Here is a 26,121-nt window from a genome sequence, read left to right as displayed (position 1 = left end):
TCCAACTATGTGTAAATTAATTTATTGGGATACTCATCAAGGAATTATTTAAATGTGGTACTTATTTTCATTTCTATTCTTACTCTGTTAATCAAATTAAATATCTTTTATCTTTAAGCTCATATACTTACTAACAGTGTGCTTAAGCAACAATGAGACTCTTCATATGGGGTGAGTGAAAAGAACATGTAGGGGCTGATAAATTGTGTCTGCTGGTAAAACAACATGTGGAATGTTAGACTTAAAGGAAATGTCTAAGTTAACCGGAGTCCAGATGAAATCCCCTGCTTGCCTGTGTAGTGTCTTCATCTTCCTGTTTTTTAGGGCACAAGCAGATGGAGGTCACAAGAAAGGCTGTAGATATCTGCATGTGGTCAACCTGTGACTGCAGCCAACCCAACTTCTGCAACTACAGCAATACTCAGCAAAACTGTGAGCTGGTTGCTAGACAACCGCGAATTAAAGAGTGGCGAAAGAGAGGAAGAAGATGATGCAGCAGCAGCAGCAGCAGCAGAAAAAGGGTCTTGTGGAGTGAGAGTCAGGTAGCGGAATTTTAAAAAAGACATCTTTGGTTAGAGTGGAGAAACAGAAAGTTAGGTAAATGTTGGACATTTAAAGCTGGTAGAAACTATTTAAATGTACAGAGTTAACGCTATATTAGCATGTTATAGTTAAATAAAAATGAAGACAATTCATAGTCATCTTAAATGTCTGTTAAGTAGGACACCTTGTACACCATCAAATAAATAACTTAATGTGTGTTATGTGTAGATGTCTCATTATTCAAGCTATTCCAAGAGTGGAATGTTTGCCTCTATATTTTTTCATGAATTTATATTTATTGAAAATGGATTTGTCTTGTTCTGTCAGTGGCTGTTCAGTGGTTAATTAAAGTGCAGCTGCTAATCATTTCACATCAAACCTTATTTATAAAGCGTTTTTCTTGCCAAAGGCAACACAAAGTGCTTTACATGATGAAAAAAATGTATGCATATTAAAGTAAAACAAGTTTTCACACACTATATGACATAGCAATTTAAAAACACACCCATCATGGTCTCTCTCATGAATACAAATACTGTTTAATATTTATCTGCAAATAAATGTATAATGAAAAAAAAAATGTGACAAACATTACCATTGTGGGGGTTAAGCCATCACAGATCACAGAAGTACTGGGGGGGAACAAAAGGGACACGATCCCCCACCCTTCAATAAAGTTGCCCCCCCCCCCCCCCCCCCCCCACCACACCATGTGTAAACACAAAATATAAATATATACATAATTTATGTATATATTGTGTAAACACACATACATACACACACACACACACAGACACATATATGTATATATATATATATATATATATATATATATATATTAACAATAATATAGTAATGTTAACTGTGGTTTTACTGGGTCTGTTTGTTAGATATGTATGTAGACATGTCATGTAAGGAATAGTTGTTGGGCCTGCAAGTTTAAATTAGTTTAAAAATTAATATTTTATTTAGTCATCTCAAGCCCTTTAAAAAAATGTATTTGTATCCTAATTTATTTGGCAAAGTATTTGTATATGTCCAAGTGCTTTACATAAAAACATTAAAGTATTAAATAGTAGTAAAAGGCAGCAAAAAATAGAAAAAAAATCACAATAAATTATCAAAAGCAGATTAGGCTTAAAGTGACCATGGAGATTTCATGCATAGGCGCATAAGAAAAAAGTGTTTTTACATGGATTTAAAAGTGTTTACACTAGTGCAGGCATCACCAAAATGTGAACCTGTTGAACCACTGTCCTGCAGACTTTTCATGTTTACCTGCTGCAATACACTTGAGTCAAATTATTAAAGGGTCATTAAAGAGACAGGAAAATGTCTAAAACCTGCAGGACAGGTGGTGATCCTGCACTAAAGGCCAGCATTGGCCTTCCTCTCTACATTCAGGGGAAAAAAATGTTATGAACTGTAGTATTAGTTTTTAATTTTATCTGTGAGTCAAGATTGATTTGTGTTCACATTAAAAACTCTTGGATACATCATACAACATACATTTTTATATTCTGAATAAATTTCCATGCTCATCTACAGGTTTTCCAAATTTAATAAAGCGATGAAATTGTCCAGAGGAGAGGGGGAGAGCATTTGTCAGTTTAAGCTATAAATCAGAGCTGTTACTAAATGCTGGTAGATAAAGGGTGAGTATGGCTTTTAAATTCCTTGGATTTTATGATACAGTCATCTAAGCAGACAAGACAGCAGGCATCCCCTGGTAATTACTCATTACAGCTAAAGGTGATGTTGGCTGATGTACAATATATAAGTGGTGCCTACCATAATGTGTCATATATCAGTGCAAAGCTGTGTTTCTTAGCTTTCAGAATCTGTTGGAAGTACATGGATAAAAATGTTACTGTTTATTGTCCATCCAAAAAATGAAATGGGATTTTCACCACTGGGAATGACAGAATCATAACTTATTTACAGCAAGTCATTAAAAATGACATTTATCAAAAATTAAATATTAAGTCAAGTGTAGGAGGCTCGCAGCATACAGGTTAACAAAATGAAGGTATTTCTGGAATGATACTAGGTTAATATGCTTACTGATATGGGTTGCATTTTTTCCTTTGCATAAACATAATTACTTCTATCAGAAGGAAAGCTTTGACTGGGTTGTTAGCTTGCAATTACGAGCATTAGAATTAACACTATGATGTTGTTACTAAAGACACAGTAAAAACAAAAATTTTTCCCCCTGCAATGTGCTGATATTTTAAACCTTTTGTCAAACATGACTGAATACACACACCTGTCCATGTTATATGTTTCTTGCCTAATAGCAGCTGGGATAGGCTCCAGGCTTTCTGCTGTCCTACAGTGGAATATGCCACGGTGCCGGACAAATAGACTAAAAAATTCATTTATTCCGGCTTCCATTGGCTTAATGAATAGTGGGTGTTTAAATTAACCTGTGTGATGTTGTTGTTTTGTTTTGTTTTGTTTGCTTGTTTTATTTTTAAATTGAATGTGGCGTCATTTTCATTGTCATTGCTGGCTGCACAACAAATTGCCCCTCAAGGAGATAATAAAGTTTTCTAATTCTAATTCTAATTCTAATGCTGATATAGCCAATGGATGAATGGACAGATAAATACACACTTTTATTAAGTATGTGATTTGTTCAATCCAGTGTCTTACCATTAAATATAACAGAAAGTCCTTTGAGGAAAAATGTTCTGAAGGTTTTAAGATGAACTCCCTTATCTTTTGGAGGACATGAAATATTTAAATAAACTGTGAAATCTAATTGGTTAACTTTAGTGAAAACACATTTAGCTTTAAAATTAAAATTAGAATGGAAATTGTGTGATCTGCATTTTTTTATTCTAGTACACAAAGAATGATTTCTAGTCTGCACAAAGAACAGTATCACTTATATGCATTTGTTGTTTACTTTGGGACAACCATTTAATTTATGAAGGACATTCTAAATAGAAATAATTACACATAAATTATGTCAAAACCAAACTTTTTGATAACTTATTTATTGTTCCAAATTTAACAACTTGTGTGGGGATTTGGCAAAACACCTCCTATACAAATATAAATCCAGTCTTTTTATTCCAAAAGAAGTCCACAAGACACACACACACACACACTTCTTGATCCTGAAGTTCTGCGTCTCAGTAAATCCAGGCACTCTTGAGTGCTATTACAGATGCATATTATAATTTCTTGTGAACAGTAGTTTCTAATGTTGTGGAGTAAATTGTGGTCAATAGCTTTCCCTTTAGGTGGTCTAAAAATTTCCAAGCATTTCTATCCCATCCACAAGGTTTACAGTTTTAGAATATGTAGTGTTTATTCTGATACTCTATATGGAAAACCCATTACTTATCACATTTTATAATAGAAAAAATTGTCATCTCTAAGATGTTGCTAAGAGACCTTCATCTATGATGAAGCCATTTCCTGATCAACAAGGAAGTTATTTGTCTGTCTGCTCGGTTGCTTACAGGGAGGAAACGATAGGTTAACTGGCACTGGCAGTTATTCCTAAACCTAACTGCTCTGGCATCATTTTTAAGACTTAGTACAAAATTGTATTACTTGTTTTTAAAGCCTTAAACGGTATGGCTCCCTATCACTTATAACTTTCAACATTTGATCTGTTTTCTATGTTCAATTGTGAATAAATTAGTCATTATTAAGATTTCCTAAATTATTACACACAGCCCCCCCACCTTTTGGGAACAGTAACCAGCTTAAAAATATAAGTAGTTTCAAATTTAAGGACATCACATCATCGCAAATACACATTGCACATCTATAACACGGTACAGTAGCTTAATATCCCAGACTCATCATACGCTGTCTCTGTGTCCTGGATGGGGGTCACCTGCTGCAGAAACTGGTCCCAGTCTGGCTTGCAAAGTGGTAGCTCTATCTGGAAGTGATTCCAGAACCTGGAATAAAAAACACCTCAGAACATTTACAAAACACAAAATTGAAAAGAAGGAAGTCTGTGTTATCCATATTTTGTTCCATAAATAAATTGTGTGTGCATGTACTTGTGGTGGTAAATGTCCGGGTCTCGGCTGATGTGGTTCTGAAAGCCGATGTACAGATCATCCCAGAGGCGGCCATGCAGCACCACGGACCTCATCACGCCAACCCTGTTCTTAATCTTAAAAGAGGAGATAAAAACATTGGTTCTCTATTTGTTTTCATAATTTACTCAAAATGGGGGTCTTCTTAAGAAAGAAGCACTGATGACCAGTTATACACCCAGGAAATCTTCATAGGGAGCTTCTTTTCTTTTTATTTTTTTATTTTTTTTTTTATTTTATATCTAATGTACTCCTCCGCCTAGGCAGCCACACACATTGAGCCTGGTCTGGTAACCTTTTTCTTCATTTCAGTTAATTCAATATACATTATATTTGTAATATTTACCATTTTTTTTATATTTCACATTTTTCTTAGCAGGTTTGGTGGGGTGGTTAATTAATTGGTGCACACTTTTAGTTGACTCATTCTTGTCACCTATTTATTTTGGTTTACTTTCAGTTAATATGCATTTTCTCTTGAGTTACCAGTTCCTGGGGAAGTTGCTCTGTGGGAGACAAGCCTGCTAAGAGAGTCCCAGCTGAGGTGGATCTCCTTTGAGAGGCTGCAGCCTAATTGGACTCATCCATCTCACAACAAGATAGTGGGAGAGGGGTTTAGATTTTCTGTTGTTTTGTATTACTTTGTTTATTCTTTATGTAGAATTATTATATAGATTTTCGTTTCAAAATAAGTTAAGCGTCTATATTGTTTAAGTTCTGTTGTGAATTAGTTAAGTTTATTAAGTTAGTTGAAGAAAGTTATGTTTCCCTCTTGTGTCAAAATGGTCTGATCAGCCAGAGTATATAGTTTCGTTTGTGTGTCAGTTTGTGAGGTCAGTTAGTTTTCAGTTGATGTTCTGTTTATTTGACCTCTTTTATGGGCCCAGAACTTTTACTTTGGAATTTGTATTTTTTTTTTGTAAAATTAAATGTCAAATGACTTTTTCTTAAAATAAAACCTCCTGTGCTCTCTTCATCCTTGGCCTCAATCCCTCACACTCCTAAATGAAATATACTTCTGATTTAATTTTATTTCACATTTTTAATTAAATTTTCTAGAAGTCAAATGATTTTGCAATTATTTTTTATTTTACTCACTCCTATATGATTCATGAGATTGATTAGGCTATCGAAGTATTTTTTCCATTCCCCTTTATCATTTGATTGCCATGGCCACCCCTTGGCTCCGCCCCTGTTCATGATTTCCATGTGCTATGTTCACTTTGCTAGTTGTGACACCAGCAGTATATTTGTAGTTACAGAAGACGTCTGTTCAGCTGCCAGGACTGAAGTTATTCTCATATTTGATGTTAGTGAAATTAGCATTTTTACTAATTATCTTATGGTTATTTACAAAGTTATATATATAAAAGCATTGTATGGACAAAGCTTTAAAAGCAGATTGGTTGAGTAATGTTCCTTCCTGGAGGTTTTTTCATCTCAACAGAGGATATTTGGAGATCTGCTGGGTAGTTTACATCTCTTGATTGCACAGAACCTATTAATAAATCATTGGTTAATGAAGTGAAAATAATACCGTTGACTCACCTCTAGATAGGAGTGTTCTCTGTCAGGCCTACTGGATGGGAATGACAGGTCCAAAAAGTCCACCAGATAGTCGTAACCATCAGTGAGGGGTTCAAAGTCGTCATCAGTTTCAATCACCTAAATGAACAAATTGGCAATGAAAGACATTTACAATCAATAAAAGCGAGATATCCAAGAGAAAAGATAATGACTTTGTAGTTATATTAGCCATAGCTAGAGGAAATCAGAGCACAGTTGTCAGCTAATACCCAACCCCCATTGTAAGGGATTAACTCTGCAACAGGGGCTGAAGTACGACCAGCTGAAGGAGCTGTAATTCTGCTCATGATTTATAATCTGAGACCCTTTTTTTTTAAAAACATAAACTTCTTTCTTCCATTCAAATTTTAGATGACAGATGCATCAATCCAAGAAGTTGATGCACATAGACCAAACATTTAAATTTATTAACTGAACTGACACTTAACATAATTATAAGAACATTACTTAATTGTCTCTCAACATCTGATATTTGAGTGCATTTTTTTATTTTTATCTTTAACTGTTCATATAAGAAGAGCAGGGGGATCAGCAATGGGCCCATGAGATGCAGATATTAACATCAGGTCAGTGGAAACCGTTAATATTCCAGGTTTGTTCTTATACCGCAGTATAATGTTCTCTTTAACTGGAGTATTTTAATGCAGATAAATTAAAAAATGTCATAATAACTTTATGTTATTGTATTTGATCACAATACAATGTTATATCCATTCAAGAGATAATTAAATATTTGCCAATATCACAATATATTGATACAAAATGCAGTTTAGAATTCATTTGATTCAACAGCCAGCAATCGATATGAGAAGATATCTAATGCAATCATATCAAATCACAAAAGCAACTAAAATATCAAATTCATTCAGCGCATCTTGCAAATGATTACTATATCCATGTTTAATTTATGTTTTCAATTTGAACACAGAGTGAAGATAGACAGGAACAGTTAGATGCAGGTTAAGAAAATATGACAAAGTAACAGTAAGGTCACATGATGTCAAAACTTGAGCTGGTTAGATCCAACATATCTTTTAAAATGCTCCCACCTCAAATAATTACTCTTTTTTATAGTAAAGGGATCAGTTGTTCTTCAGCAGGTAAATTCCACACATTCCACATCTCCACCTCTATTTAAAGTTTTGTTCACTGAGATAAAATTAAATGATCATTATTATAATTTATTTATTAGATCATATTCTTCTAGTCGAACTCATGATTAAGTACTTTACTAAAATGACCCTTTCAGTCTTACAGAGCAAAAGAAACCTTGTTTGGGAATTCAAATATCCATTTTATTTCTACAAAGAAGAAATAACAATAAACGAAGTATAAAATTAACAAGTGGTGGTTTGATATTTTCTAGTTCTTTGTAGATCATGTCATTGATTTAGATTGTAGGTATTTTGGTGGATTTATTCGACTTTACAGACAACATGCGTGTTGAGAAAGCAAACATTCATTTAAACCATTTTACATAGTCACAGAAACAAGTGGGGTTGGGGTTTAGTGCCACATATCCATTATGCCACAATGAAACTTTAAAAAAGAAAAAAAAGAGAAATAATCAAGCATGCACCACCAAAGCTCAGACATTATGCTGAAGCACTCAGGAAAGTTTATTCCAAGGAAGAGCCAAAAGCTTCTGCGACAGGTGCTGAAGAAAACCAGAGGCAACTTTTTTTTATGAAGTATATTTACCCGCACAACAAGGTTGTACTTTTGAAAGCCTGCCCAAGTGTAATAAAACTGGATCCAACTATGATATTTAAATATCTCACAGCCGATGGCGCTGTTCAGTTCATCCACATACAACTCAAACTCCCAGCTGTCCTTGTAGATTTTTGTATTGGCTGGGGGGTTAGTGATGGCCTCGCTGTGATCGGACATAGAAAAAGGAAAAAAGTATATGTTGAACTTACATGGTTAATAAATACATTTTTTTTCTATTTTCTGGATATTTCAAGTCAGTTTAGCTGGTTTAAATAATATTTTAGTTCCATTTACACTGTCTGTACAAATTGTTGTTCTTCATGGTTTGTACTCCACTGTGAAATAGCATAATAAAATTCTAAGTCTCAGCTTAACTCAGTAGAAAAGAAAAACATCTATGTCTGTCATAATTTGAATGTCAGAAAATGTCAAAGTTAAATGAAATGGAATTTTCACATACTGGATTATCCATGTTTAATTTAATATACACATGGTGCCACCTCGTGTTTAACTTGAGGAAAAGCACTTTCATTCACAGGTTGAAAACTACACTGCAGCAACTGGAAATGAGATTTTTGACAAGTCTTCTCATGCTGTGTGTTTTTTATTTTTTTAATTTTTATTTTTTTTATATAGAATCTACATGAACTTTTAGTGAGTGAACAAGTACAAGGCGAGAAACTTATAAGCTGGTTTACTCCCAGTATTACCTAGTGGTGGTAGCTATGAAAAGAAAAAAAAATCACTTTAATATGTGATGAAAATGTAAGAAGATCTTCAATCATTACAACATGTTCAAGTATTTGGTTTAACAAGCCACAAAGTCCCCGTAAAAAGGTAAACTGGAAGGGTGGATGGCACCCAGGCCTCAGCCCACTGCTTTCACTTTTATCCATTTCTTGGTTGGTTTAATGCTATGACATTACAAGGTTACGAGTAGAAAAACAATTATAATTGTAAAGGCCAAATTACAGTTTTTATACAACATCATTTTCACCTCTATGGATACCATTTGGCTGGTTGCCATGGTTACACTTACACACAGCATTTTACAATGACAATGTCAGTTCCTGGTTGGCTGAGATCAGAAATACAAACTTACTGGCGAGGGTTTAAAATGCCTTAGTTAAGCCTAAAAAAGGCCACATACTTTGTGCTGTTATACATTTTTTAGCCTCTTTAGGTTAACTCATTGATCAGTTTGACTGTGCTTTGTTAGCCACTTATCTTCTTTTTGTATCTAGCTTCCTGATGGTCTCTCTCCAAATCCACTACAAAAGTTAGAATTCCTGTACTCCAGACCTATTTTAGAGTGGAAAGCCTTGTTGTGGAAATTTCATATTATTCCCTTTTACTATATTGTGTCTACTGATCACTCTCAGGGTAAACAGATTGTTTAAGTTCTAGGTAATTGAGTTTAATGCTGAGTAGCCTGTTGCTATCGTAAGTTGATGCATTCCTTATAGCAGTTCACACTGACCTGTGTGACTTATCTGGATACTAGCCAGATATCTTCAGGATGACCCAGCAGGGCATCCTGCCTTAATGTCACTGGGGTTGTTTATGTGCTCAATAAGTGTCTAATCCTGTGTGAGGAACAGACAGTCTCTTTGTTTTTATCTTACAAGATATATGATGTGCTGTGACGTGATCATTCTGCTTAAAAGATGCTGCCTGTGTGTTTCTTATCATATTCTCTTCAGATCTCTGTGCCGTCAGACCTCTGAACAGTCTCTCGGATTGCAATTCTATTCTTTCTATTCTTTGTATTTTAATTCTGTGTTCAATAAACTTGTAATCATTCTTCACTTCAGAACCAGACTCCTCAATCCTTGACAGAGTAACTTTTTGCCTCAACAGCCTGAAATAGGAAGACAGGCTGCACACCTACTGTCCAACGTAAGAGGTTTATGCACCTGGCAGTACATTAAATATGATGAGCATCCCCCAAGGAAGTTCATAGAGACTTGTAAGAGCGAGCAACTCCTTAAACTCCTTCCCCTACAGTATTTAAATTGCCTTCCATTCAGACTTATGCTGAGAGGAGAAAACAGAATATCTTGCTTCTTGTAATTAATTTAATATCTGCTGTGCAAGGACTACATCTGCCGTTAAAGTGACCTTTTTCCGGGGGCAAACTGATCGCGAGAGCTGGGGCTTCAGCTAAGCCAGAACTTGAGCATACACCCTAGTCATATCAGCTCAGAGTGAAACTTTTTGCTTCAACATGGGGTGTGTATCTCTTTTAAGGAGTTTTAAGGAGTCTGAAGAACAAGAAAGTTTAAAAGTCCAAACACTCTTACTCTTCCTTGGTCCTTTTAACTTGCTTTTACCCTCTGTGATGTGTGTGTGTTTGATGGGAAGGGGTGGGGGGTGGGCTTGCTGCTATTGGGTTGGGGTTCTGGGGGATTTTACTCTCTGTAAAGCACCTTGAGTTGCTATTTTTATGTATATGCTATATAAATAAAGTTTGATTTGATTTGATTTGATTTACGCTGTACAGTATGTCTGTATTGTCTCTAGTTAGCCCCACTTCTGCTTTTGTTTGTTTGTCTGTTTCAGTAGTTTATGTGCATCATTAATTTCTCCTTACAGATCACTACTCAGCTGCTGCGCATGTCTTCACTCTGGGTTTCTGTGATCCTTGCCTCTGAGTCTCTTCCTAATACCTCACATTACCACTGAAGTTATTTATCCTACTGCCTAACGCTCTGTACTAAGCAAGCAGAGAAATCAACGGCTTAACTCTATATCAAAACTTGACTTGTACAAAGTGTTTTTCCTCTGCCATTTTGGACTAAATGTAGAATACAGAAGCAGTTTTTGAGCTGTCATCAACCTGTTAGTTGGGTCTTTCAGAGCGAGGGTGAGGTCCAGCACAGCCCCTGGCTTAGGCGTCCACGTCTTGATGTCCAGTGCAAGCTTATTGATGAGTGCATTGAGGTCCTCTGCATGGTTTTTAACATTTGTGTCCTTTATGTACCTTTTACAGAGTAAAGACAAGGAAATATAGAAAATTTTAGAAAGAATCAGCCTTTTGATACCTCTTGACATATGACCTGTTTGTGCTAAGCTGGTAAAAACAGTGTAAATGTCATTTTACCTCTTTTATTTGGTTTTACTTTATCAGTGATTGATATTACACAGACCCTAGCCAACCTCTCTATACAAACTCTACAAACTAGTTGGCAAACTAACTTGTCTGACGGATGAGCCTCCACAAAACAACCAGCAAAAGGGCAGTAGATCCTCGGCTGGAGGGATTTCACCAGCATAGATTTGTAGTTCAGTAGCTTCTTTCTCTCGGTCTTAATAAACTCTGCCTTCCAGGAATCTGCAAAAGAAACAGATGCACACCATTTGTGTCATTTTAAGGGTGCAGCACACAAGTGACTTATCAGGAGTTTCTAGATTCTTCTCACACTTGGCTCCAATCATATCTGACAATTCAAGCTTTTCTTGCACTATATACGTAAATAAGGAAACATTGCCTCCACTCTTAGTCCTATTGTTGTTTAGATTGTTGACATCAGCAAAGCATTGTAGAATCTGTGTTGATGATAAGACCTTAAACCCTGTTTAGGTTTAATACAGTGGATGGCCCTGTCAAATATCCATGGGAGTTCCCTTAAAAACACAAGATTTAAGGGGTAAATTGACTTGTACTTATATAGCACTTTTCCAGTCAGCTTGACCATTCAAAGCACATTCACGCATTCATACACACCCCTATAGGGACATCAGGAAGCCATGTGGGGTTAAGTGTCTTGCCCAAGGACACTTCGACATGTAGGCAGGGGAAGCCTGGTTACACCAACCTTCCTGTCTTTTCTCCTGAGCCAAAGCCGCCCAACAATGAATAAAAGGATGAATAACAGGATCTCTAAGTAGAGATGCAGAGAATCACAAATCACAATAATTTGGAAGGCTCACATTTCCATGCAGGCTTTTACAGGAACTGACAACTTATTCCTAACTCATCACATATTGCAGCTCAGTTAAAATCCCCTGACAACAACATGAGGTTCCCCTTTAGCATCAATTTATAAGGGACAGATATAACTGCTCTATAATTGCATATTGCTAGTTATCCTTTTGTGGAGGAAAATGATGACGTGATTGCACCAACAGTAAATGGTAACAGGAAAAACACTGATCTGTAGTGTTGGGCTATCAGCAACTGGAACAGAGAAAGATGAGGCTCATATTTAAAAAAATTTGAAATGTTTCTCACTTTCTTTATTGCTTCCTTTTATTTGTCTTTATCTTAATTTCCAAGTCTTTATTTTTTCATCCCTTTATTCTACAGTTGTAGTCTAGTTCTTCTCCAGGTATTTAAGTACTTAAGGATGCATATGCCTCTCTAAAATCCTGATTTCTGCCTCTCTATCAATACTAGATGCAATGCACCTACAGGTCATCACAAATGGTGTTGACAGTCTGGATTCATGTTTAAATGTCTGACATTTCAGTTAAGATGCCAAGACGTTGACTAGTTTCATCTAGAACTTCATGTCTTTCTGTCCATCTGTGACAAGCATGTATCTGGAGAAAACTACCACACAAATGTAACCAAATATGAACACATGACAATCCTGTAGGTCTAAAAGTTGCTAAAATGAAGCTTTGGCAAATGTTCAATGAGAAAGCTAAAAAAAAAAAAAAAAAAAAAAAATCGTAAAATGTGAAGGTTTTCTGTGATCCTTGCCTCAGTTATTTCCTGATACCTCACATTACCACTGAAGTTATTTATCCTACTGCCTAACGCTCTGTACTAAGCAAGCGGAGAAATAAGAACTTCATATCTTTCTGTCTATCTGTGACGAGCATGTATCTGCAAATATTTAATGCATCCCTTCCTCCTTGTGTGATACAGTTTCAGGGTAAATTGATGGATACAGTGGCATACTTGTATTTAGATTTTGCCAGACCCCCTGATATATTTTTTGCGCTATAGATGTTGGTTATTGCACAAACTAGAGAACAATGCCACATCCTTCCTTGGAAAAAATATGGGTCTAATCAAATTGTATATGTAGCTGAGGAAAGTACTTAACCAAGAAAAATCATCTGGAATTAAATCTACATGGCAGCAATCATAGCACCTAATCTAATTTTCTAAATCCTAAGGAAATGACTTTCAGTGGTTTCTTCCTTTATTATATAATTTGGCCGCAGGATCATTGGCCATGTATGTGTAGTCAAAAGTTTGGACACAGCCATTCATTTTAAATGACTGAGTATGCATGTAGAGCAGTGGTGCCCACGTCCAGTCCTCAAGAGCTACTGTCCTGCAACTTTTTGATGCATCCCTTCTCCAACACACTTCACACATCAAATGAATGTCCCTCTGCAGAGCTGAATGGCATGCGGATGAGGGAATCAGGCCATTTGATTCAAGTGTGCTGGAGAAGGGCTGCATCAGGGACCCCTGATGTGGAGTATATAATTTAGTCTTCATATAATATGCTTTGTACTTGGATAAAGGGGGTGTAGTTCTTGTTCACTGCTCACATGCCACAGTTTGCATGGTTCACATGCTTCAGATATGAAGCCTTCACCACTGGTGTTTGTGAGAAATGCACAGACATAATATCCTTGTGTGTATAAATGACGTGTGAAAACGTCATCTTTTCATTTCTGTTCGCATGTCTTTTTTCTGTCCCCACCAGGCAGGTCCAGTAATATTATTTAAATTCTATCATTCAAAATAAATAAATACATAATAATTTTAATACAAAATATGATTATCAAGAAGAGTCTTATATCCATTAAGCTCCCCTTGGGAAATTAAATTTGTTCAGCACAACACAGCAGCCAGATCATCATCATTCTGCTTGCTATGATGCTGGACAGGACAAGTTAAAAGAAATAATGATAAGGGATTTCTAATCATAGTGAGGTTTTATCTGATCAAATAAAGGAGAAAACAGAACTCTACAACCAGAGCTGTGAGGACAAAATTATGTCAAGAACAAAGTTTCTCTGCTCTTGCAGGGTATGTAACAGCCTTTAGTCTTTTGGTGAACGCTCCTTTTATACAGTCCTAACACCCTCACCTGTCAATCTCCTGATTGTAAAATCTTTTAAAACATTTACCACTATATCGCTGAGTTCAATTCAGGATCCCGGGGAAGTTGGAGCCTATTCCAGCCATTGGCAGGTGAGAGGCAGGGTACACGTTGGATAGTCAATTACCTTGCCAACACAGAGCCCTAACATCAGTGTTGTGCAAATCCATGGACAGAGTACTTTGTGACAGCAGGTAAGTCATGTGAGTCATTGGATTTTTAAAGTGGTTGATTGTACGACATGGGGATGTTTGTGTATGTTGGAACCCTGTTAAAGAAGATTTTGCATCATCCATCAGAATCATAAATCTCAGGTGTTCATCAATCTGAAAGATTCAAAAATAAATTAATTTCTTTACAATCTCATTGTAATAATTTATTTAAAGAAAAATATTAAGTGTGGCATACTTCCAATTGTTTTGTAATATCAATAAGCCCTTGAATCACCCTTCAGTACATGGGAAGCTTACATTTTGCCAAACACCAAAAGGAACGACATTAATATTGGTCAGCTTGACCTGGCTTTGCTCCAAATACCTGTTGGCATAAAGAAGATGATGTGAATAAATGTAGGTTGAAACACATATAGATTGATAAATGTTATGTGTTCAATAGAGTTTCATCATGCCACTAACCAAAACACTGGCCTGGATGTTTCCCCAACATATATAGGAGCATCTGGCCTCCTTTTTGACAAGATTCTCAGAGTGGGGTAACTGGAGGAGACACCGAATATTATTAGTTGTTTGATGCCAACAAGTTTTAAAGTTCATCTTGAGTTAAAACTTTAGGTAAATCCATTGTAAACCATCATTAGTGTGATATGGCTGAAGGTGCAAGATGATGAAAGAGGCATTAGCTTGTAATCAAAATGGCCATTGAATAGATAGTAAATAAAATTTTCTAGAAAACATCCCTGTTAACAGTGACATTAAACACATGTGACTCAACTGAATGAATGAATGAATGAATGACTAGTTTTTCCAGGTCTTGCATCTATGTGTCATCTGCATAGCTATGGTAACTAATTTTGTTTTTCCTCATGACCTGTGCCAGTGGGAGCATGTAGATGTTAAACAGAAGAGGCCCCAGGATGGAACCTTGGGGAATTCCACATGTAATTCTTGTCTGCTCAGATGTAAAGTTACCTATTGACACAAAGTACTTTCTATTCTCTAAATAAGATTTAAACCAGTGTAGCGCAGTGCCAGAAAGGCCCACCCAGTTCTCCAGTCGTTTAAGTAATATATTGTGGTCGACTGTATCAAATGCAGCACTGAGGTCCAGTAAGACTAAGACTGACATTTTTCCATCATCTGTATTCCAACATATGTCATTAATGACTTTGGTCAGAGCAGTCTCAGTGATGTGGTGCTATCTAAAACCTGACTGGAAGACATTGTAGCAGTTGTTTTGTGTTAAAAAGTCATTTAGCTGATGAGAAACAACTTTTTCAATTATCTTACTTAGAAAAGGAAGATTTGAGATCAGCCTGTAGTTGCTCATTTGTGTCTTGTCTAGGTTGTCCCTTTTTAGCAGGGGTTTGATTACAGCTGTTTTTGAAAGTTTTGGGAAGACGCCCGAAATTAAAGACAAGTTCACAATCTGTAACAGATCTGGCTCCAGAGTCTTTGAGACCTTTTTGAATAAACCTGTGGGCAGGATGTCCAAGCAGCATGAGGAGAAGTTCAGCTGAAATAAGATGTCGCCCAGATCTTTGCTGTTGATGGGATTAAACTGTGCCATGGTGCTTAAAATGGTTTCAATGGACACAGTATGTCTGTTGAACCTGCTGTTGATAAGCCAACTACTTGTCTGATATTTTGGATTTTTTCCATGAAAAATTTGGCAAACTCATTGCAGGCCTTGGTGGAATAAAGTTCAAGTGCTATTGACACAGGAGGGTTTGTTAACCTATCAACAATAGCGAATAAGATTTTTGCTAATAATGTCAGAGAAATAGGACTTTCTTGCATTCTTCCGTTGTAGATTATAAGAGTGAGGTTTCTCTTTATACATGTCATAATGAACCTGTAGATTTGTTTTTCTCCATCTGCGCTTTCCAACACTCTCTTTTTCCATGCTTTACCAGTGTGGAATTTCTCCATGGAGACTTTTTCTTTCCAGAGACAACTTTTACCTTAATAGGAGCAATGATATCCATAATACTTTACATTTTAGCATTAAAACTAGCTACAAGTTAATTGGCTGAACCGCCTGACAGGGCAGGTGTTGAAGAGAAGACCTGGTTAAACATCCCAGTCGTGTTTTTAGTTATACAGCGTTTTGTGATCACCTCCATTGAGACATTTGTGTGCACAGGAACTGTACACTCAAAGAAAACACAGTAATGATCAGACAGGCCCACATCACACACAGTAACCTTGGAAACATCCAAACCCTTCGAAATCACCAAGTCTAGAGTGTGTCCTTTAATGTGTGTGGGCTCTGTTATATGCTGAGTCAGCCTAAAGTTCTCCAGACTGTTACCCATATGTTAAGTCACTTTGTCCTAGGGATTATCTACACTGATGTTAAAATCGCCAACAATAATTACACAGTTAAAATCCAAACAGATTGCAGCCAGCAGTTTACTAAACTCTTCATAAAATTTTGCACAGTGCCCTAGTGGTCTATAGAAGTTTAGAGATATATTTTATTATAAGCTTTCAACTGAAGAGCCACATATTCAGAAGAAGTAAAACTTCCAAGAGATAACTGCTTACACTGAAATGATTCATTAAATAAAACTGCAACCCCCTCTCCTCTCCTGATCAGTCAGTAAGAACAACTTGCCTATTGTCATTTATGATTCTGAGGTACAAATGGTTGATAAATGTAAGTTCTTGGGTGTCACTCTCTCCAAAGATCTCTCACCAGCGTCTCTTCTTTTACGAAAATTAAGACAATTCACTCAAAGCAAAACTATTCTTTTAAACTTTTATCTGGGTGGTATCAACATTCTTTTACCAGCTCTGTCACTGTGTGGTTTGGTAATCTCACTGTGGAAGAAAAGAAAACTTTAAACAGTTTGTCTGCTCACAGGACAATAGGCTGTGACCTACCAGTCCTGGAGGACATTTACAAATTTAAACTTTTAACAATAGCTTTACATATCATCAATGATCTCTCTGGCCACACTGCTATAGAGATGTTCGACCGCCTGCCCTCAGGAAAACAATATTGCGCTATTAAATGCACTAAATCTCTTTATATTAAGTCATGACCTTGAACAATGCATTTTGAAATACCTCAGAAATGCACCTTACTGTTTTAGTTACCTCTTTTACTGCTATTTATTTATATGGTGTTTTTTATTGTTTCTTAGTATTATGCATTTTTAGGATGTGCCTATGTGTTGTATTTTCTTAGGCTTGTGTTTCGTATGTTTTATCTGTTAAATGTTGACAGTGCACTTTTTAATGTTTGTTATCAAGGTCATCCGGTTTATGTAGGCCTATTTCCCGATTACAAATGCTCAAGAAAATGCTCACAACTCCAAAACAGAAAGAGACAAATGCTCACTTAGTTATATACTGTAATCTACAGTTATTTACATCGAAAAAATGATTATGAAAATATGCACAAACTTTTTCAAAATCCAATGCACTAGTATATATATATGTATATTCACACACTGGTGTGATGAAGTTAAAAGGTCTTAGACCTATTTATAGATCCTACTTGTATACTTCTTTAGTTAGTCTTACCTCTGCATCGTTTCATACTTTATTCATCAGATTTCACATATATAGATTTGGGTGTTGGCATGATGTCATCACAAAGCTTTGCTACATTTACAGATGAGTTGCTCAAAACAAACAACACTTGATGATTATCTTTAAGATCCCCATTTCATTTGTCAGGGAGATGTGATTCCTCTCACATAGTTAAGCAAATGTGTGATATGCTTATGTGACATATAACAAGGATCAACTGGGCTCAGTTCCACCAGCTGAAGCCCACCATTATCCAAGACCTCCACCTCTGTATGTGTGAGAAAATGGTCCAATTTAACAAGTCAGCTGTTCCATTTAGGGGCAAAAAGGATCTTTATCAATATCAATGAAAAAGTATAGAATAGAATAGAATAGAATAGAAATACTTTATTAATCCCTTCAGAGAGCCCTCAGGGAAATTTGGGTACCAGTAGCAATACAACACCAACAGTAAAGCAGGACAAGCACAAGACACAATATATACAAGCACAAAGCAAAACAGAAGCAAATAGAATGCAATAAATATAACAATAATAATAATAAGATAAGTTAAATAAAACAATATAAACAAGCATTGCTCACAGTAGAGGTGGTATAGATTCCCAGTTCACTATTGCACATATAAGTTATTGCAACTGTTTGTATGGGTAAAAATTAATAAAGAACATATTGTGCATGTGTTCTATCAGGCGGACTGCACACCTCCCTCTCCCCCCTCCTTCTCCCCCCCCTGCCTAATACAGAGTTGTACAGTTTGATGGCTCGGGGGACAAAGGAGTCTCTGAGCCGGTTGGTCCTACTCTTGGGGAGGAGCAGCCTGTTACTGGTCAGGCTTCTCTGTGCACTGATGACAGTGTGCAGAGGGTGACTGGCATCATTCACAATAGCCAGTAGTTTTTTTTAGTGTTCTCCTCTCTGCCACTGTCACTCAGGGAGTCCAGCTTCATGCCAACCACAGAGCCCGCCTGCCTGATGAGTTTTTCTAGCCTGTTAGCACACCTTTTTGTCATGTTACCCCCCCAGCAGACAACAGCATAAAAAAGCGTACTAGCTACCACAGACTGATAGAACATCCACAGGAGTTTCCTGCAGATGTTAAAAGATCTCAGTCTTCACAGGAAGTACAGACGGCTTTGGCCCTTCTTGTACAGGTGATCTGTACAGCATGTCCAGTCCAGCTCGTTATCCAGCCACAACCCGAGGTACCTGTAGTTGTCTACAGTCTCCACCTTATCGTCCCTGATGGTCACTGGACGTGGTTGTGGGCTGGACTTCCTGAAGTCAATAACCAGCTCCTTAGTCTTTGAGGTGTTAAGCTGGAGATGGTTCATCTGACTCCAGGTGACAAAGTCACTGACCAGATTCCTGTACTCATCCTCTCCATCATCCCTGATACACCCCACAATGGCTGTGTCATCTGCAAACTTCTGGATGTGACACAGCTCTGAGTTGTAACAGAAGTCTGAGGTGTAGTGTGAAGAGGAGGGGGGCCAGCACCGTCCCCTGGGGTGCTCCAGTGCTGCTAATAACAGTGTCAGATGTGATGTCCTTTAGCCTGACGTACTGCGGTCTCTCTGTGAGGTAGTTACCAATCCAGGACACCAAGCAGGGGTCCACCTGCATCTCCCTCAGTTTGTCCAGAAGCATCAGGGGCTGGATTGTGTTGAAGGCACTTGAAAAATCCAAGAAGAGGATCCTCACTGTGCCTCTTCCCTTATCCAGATGAACTTGGACACGGTGTAGGAGGTAGAGAATAGCATCCTCCACACCTGCGCGATAGGCAAACTGAAGGGGGTCCTGGGCCTGCTGCACTTGGGGCTTGAGGAGATTGAGGATGAGCGGCTCCATCGTCTTCATCAGCTGGGATGTAAGTGCCACCGGTCTGTAATCGTTTAGCTCACCAGGACGTTTTTTCTTTGGAAATGGAACAATACAGGATGTTTTCCACAAGGTAGGCACTTTCCCTAGCTGTAGACTGTGGTTGAAGACATGCTGGAGTGGTTCCCCCAGTTCATCAGCACAGGTCCTAAGCAGATGAGGAGGCACTCCGTCAGGGCCAGCTGCTTTCCATGGGTGGAGCTTCCTCAGTTCTCCCCTCACCTGTTCAGCTGTTATGTGTGGATGGTGTTGAGATGGGGGGAGGGGTAAAGGTTGGCAGGGGGGCTGCACAGGGGATGAAGTCAGGGAGGATGTGTACTGCAGTGGGGGAGGGAGGACAGTGGGCTGGTCAAAGCAGTTAAAGAAGATGTTCAGCCTGTTTGCTTCTTCCACTGCCCCCCCCCCCCCCCACTGTTATGGCCTTTGCTCTGAAGCCTGTGATGGTGTTGACACCATCCCAGACCTCCTTCATACGGCTCTCACTCAGTTTATCCTCCACCTTCCTTCTGTAGGTGTCCCTCGCCACCTTCAGGCATTGTTTCACCTCCCTCTGTGCTAATTGCATTGCCTCCCTGTCATGGTTCATGAAAGCCACCTTCTTCCTGTTGAGGGCAGCTTTGACATCTTGTGTTATCCAAGGTTTGTTATTTGGATAACAACGGACAGTCTTATTGGGGGAGACTACGTCCAGCGAGAAGTTGATGTAGTCCGTCAGACAGTGAGTCTGCTCCTCTGTCTCCTCATCATGTTGTCTCAGCAGTACATCCCAATCAGTGATGTCAAAGCAGTCTCTCAGAGCATCCTCTGCTTCAGGTGACCACTTCCTGATCGAGCGTGTGGTTTTAGACATCCTTTTGACCAGGGGGGTGTACTGTGGCTGTAGGTATACCAGGTTGTGGTCAGACTTTCCAAGTGGGGGGAGGGGGGTGGCTCTGTAGGCATCCTTCACATTGGAGTAAAGCAGGTCTACTGTTCTGTTGTTCCTTGTGGGACAGTCTACAGCCTGGTAGAAGGAGGCCAAGGTAGAGTCCAGGGAAGCATGATTAAAATCCCCAGATATGACCATAAACGCCTCAGGGTGCTTTGTCTGCAGCCTTGCTGTTACTGTGTGTATCTTCTCACAGGCAGCTGATGCATCCGCGCTAGGCGGGATGTAAACACAGAGCACGATCACGTGACTAAGCTCCCTCGGCAAGTAATATGGCCGCAGACTAACGGCTAACAGTTCCAAGTCATGGCAACACAGTTCTTTTTCACTGAGACATGTCCTGGGCAACACCAACGTTTGTTCACATATATGATGAGCCCCCCACCTCTGCTCTTACCGCAGGCATTAATGTCTCTGTCAGCTCTCACAGCAGTGAAACCGGGTAGATCCACGTTACCATCCGGTATCGCTTCAGTGAGCCATGTCTCTGTGAAGATGTATAAGCTGCACGCGCGATAATTCTGTTGATTGTTCAGTGTCATATATTGTTCAGTATCATAGTAATAAAGAAATTGCTCTTGATGTGAAGCAGGTGATACGGAGACAAAAATGAGTTCTGAGGTAAAAAGAGCTCCGGATGCCAGCTTCATGTATAATAAAAATCCCTCTGGCTGTCTGTCTCTGCCCTCCTTATAAATGTTGACAAATAGAAACACAAAACACTATGTATCAGGGGTGTCAAACTCCAGTCCTCAAGGGCCACTATCCTTAGGTTTTAGTTATTACTTTGCTCCAACACACCTGAATAAACTCAAATGGATCCAACCGCTTCTAGTCAACTTCTTCACAATAACCAATTAATTTCAGTCAGGTGTTTTAGATCAGGGAAACAATGAAAACCTGCAGGATACCAGCCCTCGAGGACTGTAGTTTGACACCCCTGCTATATATGGACCCCTAGGAACCTATAACCCTGTCCATGAAGTCTAGAATTCACTGACTGAATTCACTGACGTATCTCTGGGTCTTGTTCAAGAGTGAGGGAAGGATGTAGCGGGAGATCGTCAGGCAGATCGGTGCGGCGTCTGCGAACTCTGCATCGGTCTGTCATGGTGAAGAAGGAGCTGAGCAAAAAGGCAAAGGTCTCGATTTTACCAGTCGATCTACGTTCCTACCCTCACCTATGGTCATGAGCTGTGGGTAGTGACCAAAAGAACAAGATCGCGAGTACAAGTGGCCGAAATGAGTTTTCTCCGCAGGGTGGCCAGCCTCTTCCTTAGAGATAGGGTGAGAAGCTCGGTGATCCGGGATGGGCTCAGAGTAGAGCCCCTGCTCCTCCACATCGAGAGGAGCCAGATGAGGTGGCTCGGGCATCTGGTCAGGATGCCTCCTTGACGCCTCCCTGGTGAAGTGTTCCGGGCACGTCCCACCAGAAAGAGGTCCCGGGGAAGCCCCAGGACACGCTGGACGGACTACATCTCTCAGCTGGCTGGGGAATGCCTCGGGATCCCTCCGGATGAGCTGGTGAATGTGGCCAGGGAGAGGGAAGTCTGGGTTTCCCTGCTTAGGCAGCTACTCCCGCGGCCCGACTCCGGATAAGCGGCAGAAAATGGATGGATATAATCTTGCACTCAGGTCAACTAGTGCGATGGTCGGTGTGTGTAACTGAGGGTGTGCCTGTGACTCACGTACCTTCCCCGTATTGCTTGGCCTGGCTGAAGTTTCACTTTCTGGGTAGGGGGACTACGTTGTCCAGGTACTCCTGGTAAGCCTTCTTGTGCAGCTTTTCAAATGGACTTTCAAATTCGTGGGTTTTCCCCCCTCCACATATTGTACCACCTGCTTCTTCAACAAGTAGTGATGTTAGTCTGACACAAAAGCCCCAAAGCCCGCATCAAGTGAAGGGGGCATGTCCAAATGAAGCTTGAAATGAAGTCCTGTTAGCTTCTTGAACATCATGTGACCAAAGACAAACGAGGCCCCGTTTTTCCTGTTTCATGCTAGTATCTCATGTGATTCGGGCTTGTGAAAAAGCTGCGGAAAATGCAAGAAATGCTCTGCGTAATTTCAGGTGACAGTGAGGTGACATAACACATGCAGCACTGAAGAAAGCAATGGACATCAGCAGTTTGGGAAATTGATAGATAGTGTTGTAAATATTTTATTTCATATGCTTTCTTAATGCTGGGCACAAAGTTCAAGTTAAGGTTGTTAGTAAGCTCAAAATAGCTTAATTATTAGAATTGCTAAAGAGTGTCAAATAGATACTAGACTAAGAAAGAAGCTCACATAAAAGAGGAATCTAGGTTGAAAAAAGGGAACCTTGAAACTTCTGCTAAGACGCAGTGAAAAACTTTTTGGCTGAACCTGAAGACTGTGCATTTCCAGTGTTAGAGCTCAGCAGCTATGGCTAAGACAGACCTCCTCTTAAGAGATATGTATTGCTTTCTTTTTGCTGGCTAAACAAAGAATTGTCAATTCTACTCAATATCTGGTGTTTTCTGCCTTTCTTTAAAAGTGGATTTTTGAACAAACTCTTTCTGATATAATTTTAACAGGTTGTGGAAAAATCTCACACTTCGATAGATAGATAGATAGATAGATAGATAGATAGATAGATAGATAGATAGATAGATATTACTTTATTAATATATTTTTATATATTTATTGATTTACAATACAGTTGCATCATTGTGTTTACATTTCCACCAATATGTAGTTTACAGGACTGCTGGACATCAAAGTGAGCTGTTAAATGGGGCCTCGAGTAATGACACTTTTGGCAATGCAATTGACCAGAAAGACTCAACACATTCACAGGGCTTCATTAAAACATCACTATCCACAAGGCACTCTTATCTTTGGCATGGTCATAGTGAAAAAAATCCCAAATAGGACTCTCCTCACTTTCTCCCAATTTTCTCCGTAGCAATCACGCTAGCCGGCACAGGCAGACACGCTGTTGACACATAACATCACAGACCTTCAGGTGGCATACGATGCAAACAACTGGCGTAAATCCGGCAGAGCAAAGTAAATAAATTTCATATCAACCCTGAGTGCTTATGTATGAAATTAATTTACAAAAAACGAAAACAAAGGACATTTTTGCTTTCATTTTAGTTAGTTTTAGTTTGTATTGTAAACACACAATACAGCTTCGTTAGTTTTCTTTTTTTTAAACTCTCGTTTTTATTTTTATTTTATATAGCAGCTCTATCATTGGATGCCCATAAGGCATTTGATAGGGTGGAGTGGAGTTTCCTTCAAACTTCAAAAGCTTGACTAAATGGGTGAGTATCATTTACTCAAACCGTAGAGCGGTGGTTCTAACCAATGGAGTGATCTCACCTTTTTTTTTCATCTGGAAAGAGGAACAGAACAAAACATAACAAAAAAACAGGGGGACCCACTCAGCCCTCTTCTATTCACATTATTCTTAGAGCCTTTAGCTGCGGCAGTCAGGTCACAGAGAGATATACGGGGAGTTATGCAGGGAAGTGATGAACATAAGATGTTTCTGTATGCAGACGATATATTGCTGCTGGTCAGGGATCCCTCCCACTCACCTCCAAAAATTCTTTCCACAATAGAGAGTTTTTCAAATATTTCAGGCTATAAAATAAACTGGCAGAAATCAGAGGCTATGCCTGTGTCAAAGGGGTGTTCTCAGACCCTTATTTCCCCATTTCAATTCAGATGGATCCCTGCTGGGATGAAATATTTGGGTATTAGGGTATGCTCTGATTTAACAAACATTATTTCTATAAACTTAGACCCATTGTTACAAAAACACAAGGTAAAACTAGACCAGTGGAAGGTGCTCAATCTCACATTGTGATGCTTGCTGTTCCGCAATTTAATTATATATCTATGATGATACCAATAACTATCAGTTATATTTTTTAAACAATATAATGGGCTAATTAAAACTTTTCTGTGGAATGGCAAGAAACCAAGAATTGGACTAAGAAAATTATGCGCTTTAAAAGACAGTGGAGGTCTGGCACTTCCAGATTTAGAGCTATACAACATTGCATTCGAAATGAGTAAATTGAGTAGACATTGGAAAACACCAGATTCAAGTCTAGGGTGGGTTAAGGTTGAGAAAGTTTTATCAGCTCCTTTTAATGTCATTCAGCTCCTCTCTCAAAAATCTATTGGCACAATGACGCAGGACCCAATTTTGCTGCATTCAAAATGGGCCTGGACCAGAGCACATAAGATACTTATCTGCCCTTATAAACAATTCTATTCCTCAATCTGGAATAATCTGGCAATTCGTGTTGGAAAATCTCCCTTCTTGTGGCGTAAATGGCTTGAGAAAGGTGTACAAAAAATAGAGGTTAAAACAAGCCAAATATGGTGTCGTTTTATGTCATTTATCAGATCTCATGACAGACTTTCCACTACCAATTGATTATATGCTATTTTATTTTGTTGGGTACAACCGTGTTGTTTATGTATGTTTATGTGTTATGTGTGTTTGTTCTTTGTATAAAATGAAAAGTTAATAAAAAACTTCAATTTAAAAAAAAAAAAAAACTTTAATAACGTTGTTGCAAACAAAACGCGGTTCAATAGACTTCTATTGATGGGTATTTTTCTATCATAAAATAAGACACAAAGAAATCACAAAGAGTGAAGTCAGCAACATCGCGATGGGGAGAGACAGTCGTTCAGCACTCAGAGAGTGTCTGGTGTCAACTCCAAAGACTCAACCCCTGTGCAGCCTCTTTATTGAGCAGATTACGTAGATCACATGAATCAGTAGTACAAGCAAGTCAGAAAGGTAAAAACGCAGCATTCATCACACATGGCCCTTATCGTGAAGAGCAGTGATAACCACATCCTGTTTTCTGCAGAGCAGACAAGACTGCAAGTCATTATTCAAGTTTAAAAAAGGAACTTTAAGAACACCTCTGCTTACTTTTACATCTATGATGAGAAAAAAAGATGGATCCAGGTTTCCCTTGTGCAGACATGTGTCACTCGGGCCCCCCTCTGAGGCCAGGCCTGGAAGTGGGACATTAAGGCGAGTGCCTGGTGCCCCATGACCTTAGCCCATGTGGCCCGGTCATACTCAGCTTGAAAGGGTGACATGTCCCCCTGTGGGCTCACCTGCAGGAGGGGCCATAGGGTGCAGTGTGAGCTGGGTGGCGGTGAAAGGTGGGAACCCTGGCGGTCTGATCCTCGGCTGCAAATGCTAGCTCCAGGGACGTGGAACATCACCTTCCTGGCGGGGAAGGAACCTGAGCTGGTGCACGAGAGCATTTCCGGATAGATATAGTTAGACTCACCTAAATGCACAGCTTGGACTTTGGAACCACTGTTCTCGAGAAGGGCTGGACTAGGGTTGGGCATCGAGCATCGATTGGAACCGGGACTTACTTTCCAATTCTGCTGGAATTGTTCAAATTTTTCAATTTCGATTCTTAATTTCCATCCATGGTCTGCCGTGGACCAATGACGGAGTCACAGAACATAGCCCAATTTGGCTTAGCAGTTCATATTAACATATTAATTTATCTCTCAAGTTAACAATGGACCCTTCGACCTGATGTTTGCTGAGAGTTTGAACCCGACCACAAAAACCAAGCAGTTGGATGTCC

At 38.9% G+C, this 26,121-nt stretch overlaps 2 protein-coding genes across 2 annotated transcripts in view; one reads left to right on the top strand and one right to left on the bottom strand.

Annotated features, from left to right (window-relative positions):
* LOC121635104 overlaps nucleotides 1–26,121 on the top strand; it is a 65,556-nt gene that overhangs the window by 11,194 nt on the left and 28,241 nt on the right. The gene's annotated exons all lie outside the window — the stretch shown is intronic.
* LOC121635105 (cytidine monophosphate-N-acetylneuraminic acid hydroxylase-like) lies at nucleotides 3,945–25,783 on the bottom strand. Its single transcript, XM_041978167.1, has 8 exons — nucleotides 25,631–25,783; nucleotides 23,861–23,873; nucleotides 11,112–11,247; nucleotides 10,753–10,896; nucleotides 7,902–8,076; nucleotides 6,162–6,278; nucleotides 4,575–4,690; nucleotides 3,945–4,469 (listed from the first exon to the last, which is right to left on the bottom strand). Exons 1-8 carry the CDS (start codon nucleotides 25,781–25,783, stop codon nucleotides 4,331–4,333), a joined length of 993 nt encoding a protein of 330 aa, XP_041834101.1. The 3' UTR covers nucleotides 3,945–4,330.

The sequence above is a fragment of the Melanotaenia boesemani genome, chromosome 23 (genome assembly GCF_017639745.1).
Source record: "Melanotaenia boesemani isolate fMelBoe1 chromosome 23, fMelBoe1.pri, whole genome shotgun sequence".
Taxonomy (NCBI): Eukaryota; Metazoa; Chordata; class Actinopteri; order Atheriniformes; family Melanotaeniidae; genus Melanotaenia; species Melanotaenia boesemani.
The sequence above is the reverse complement of the archived record's forward strand: the minus strand, read 5'-3'. Positions and strand labels throughout refer to the sequence as shown.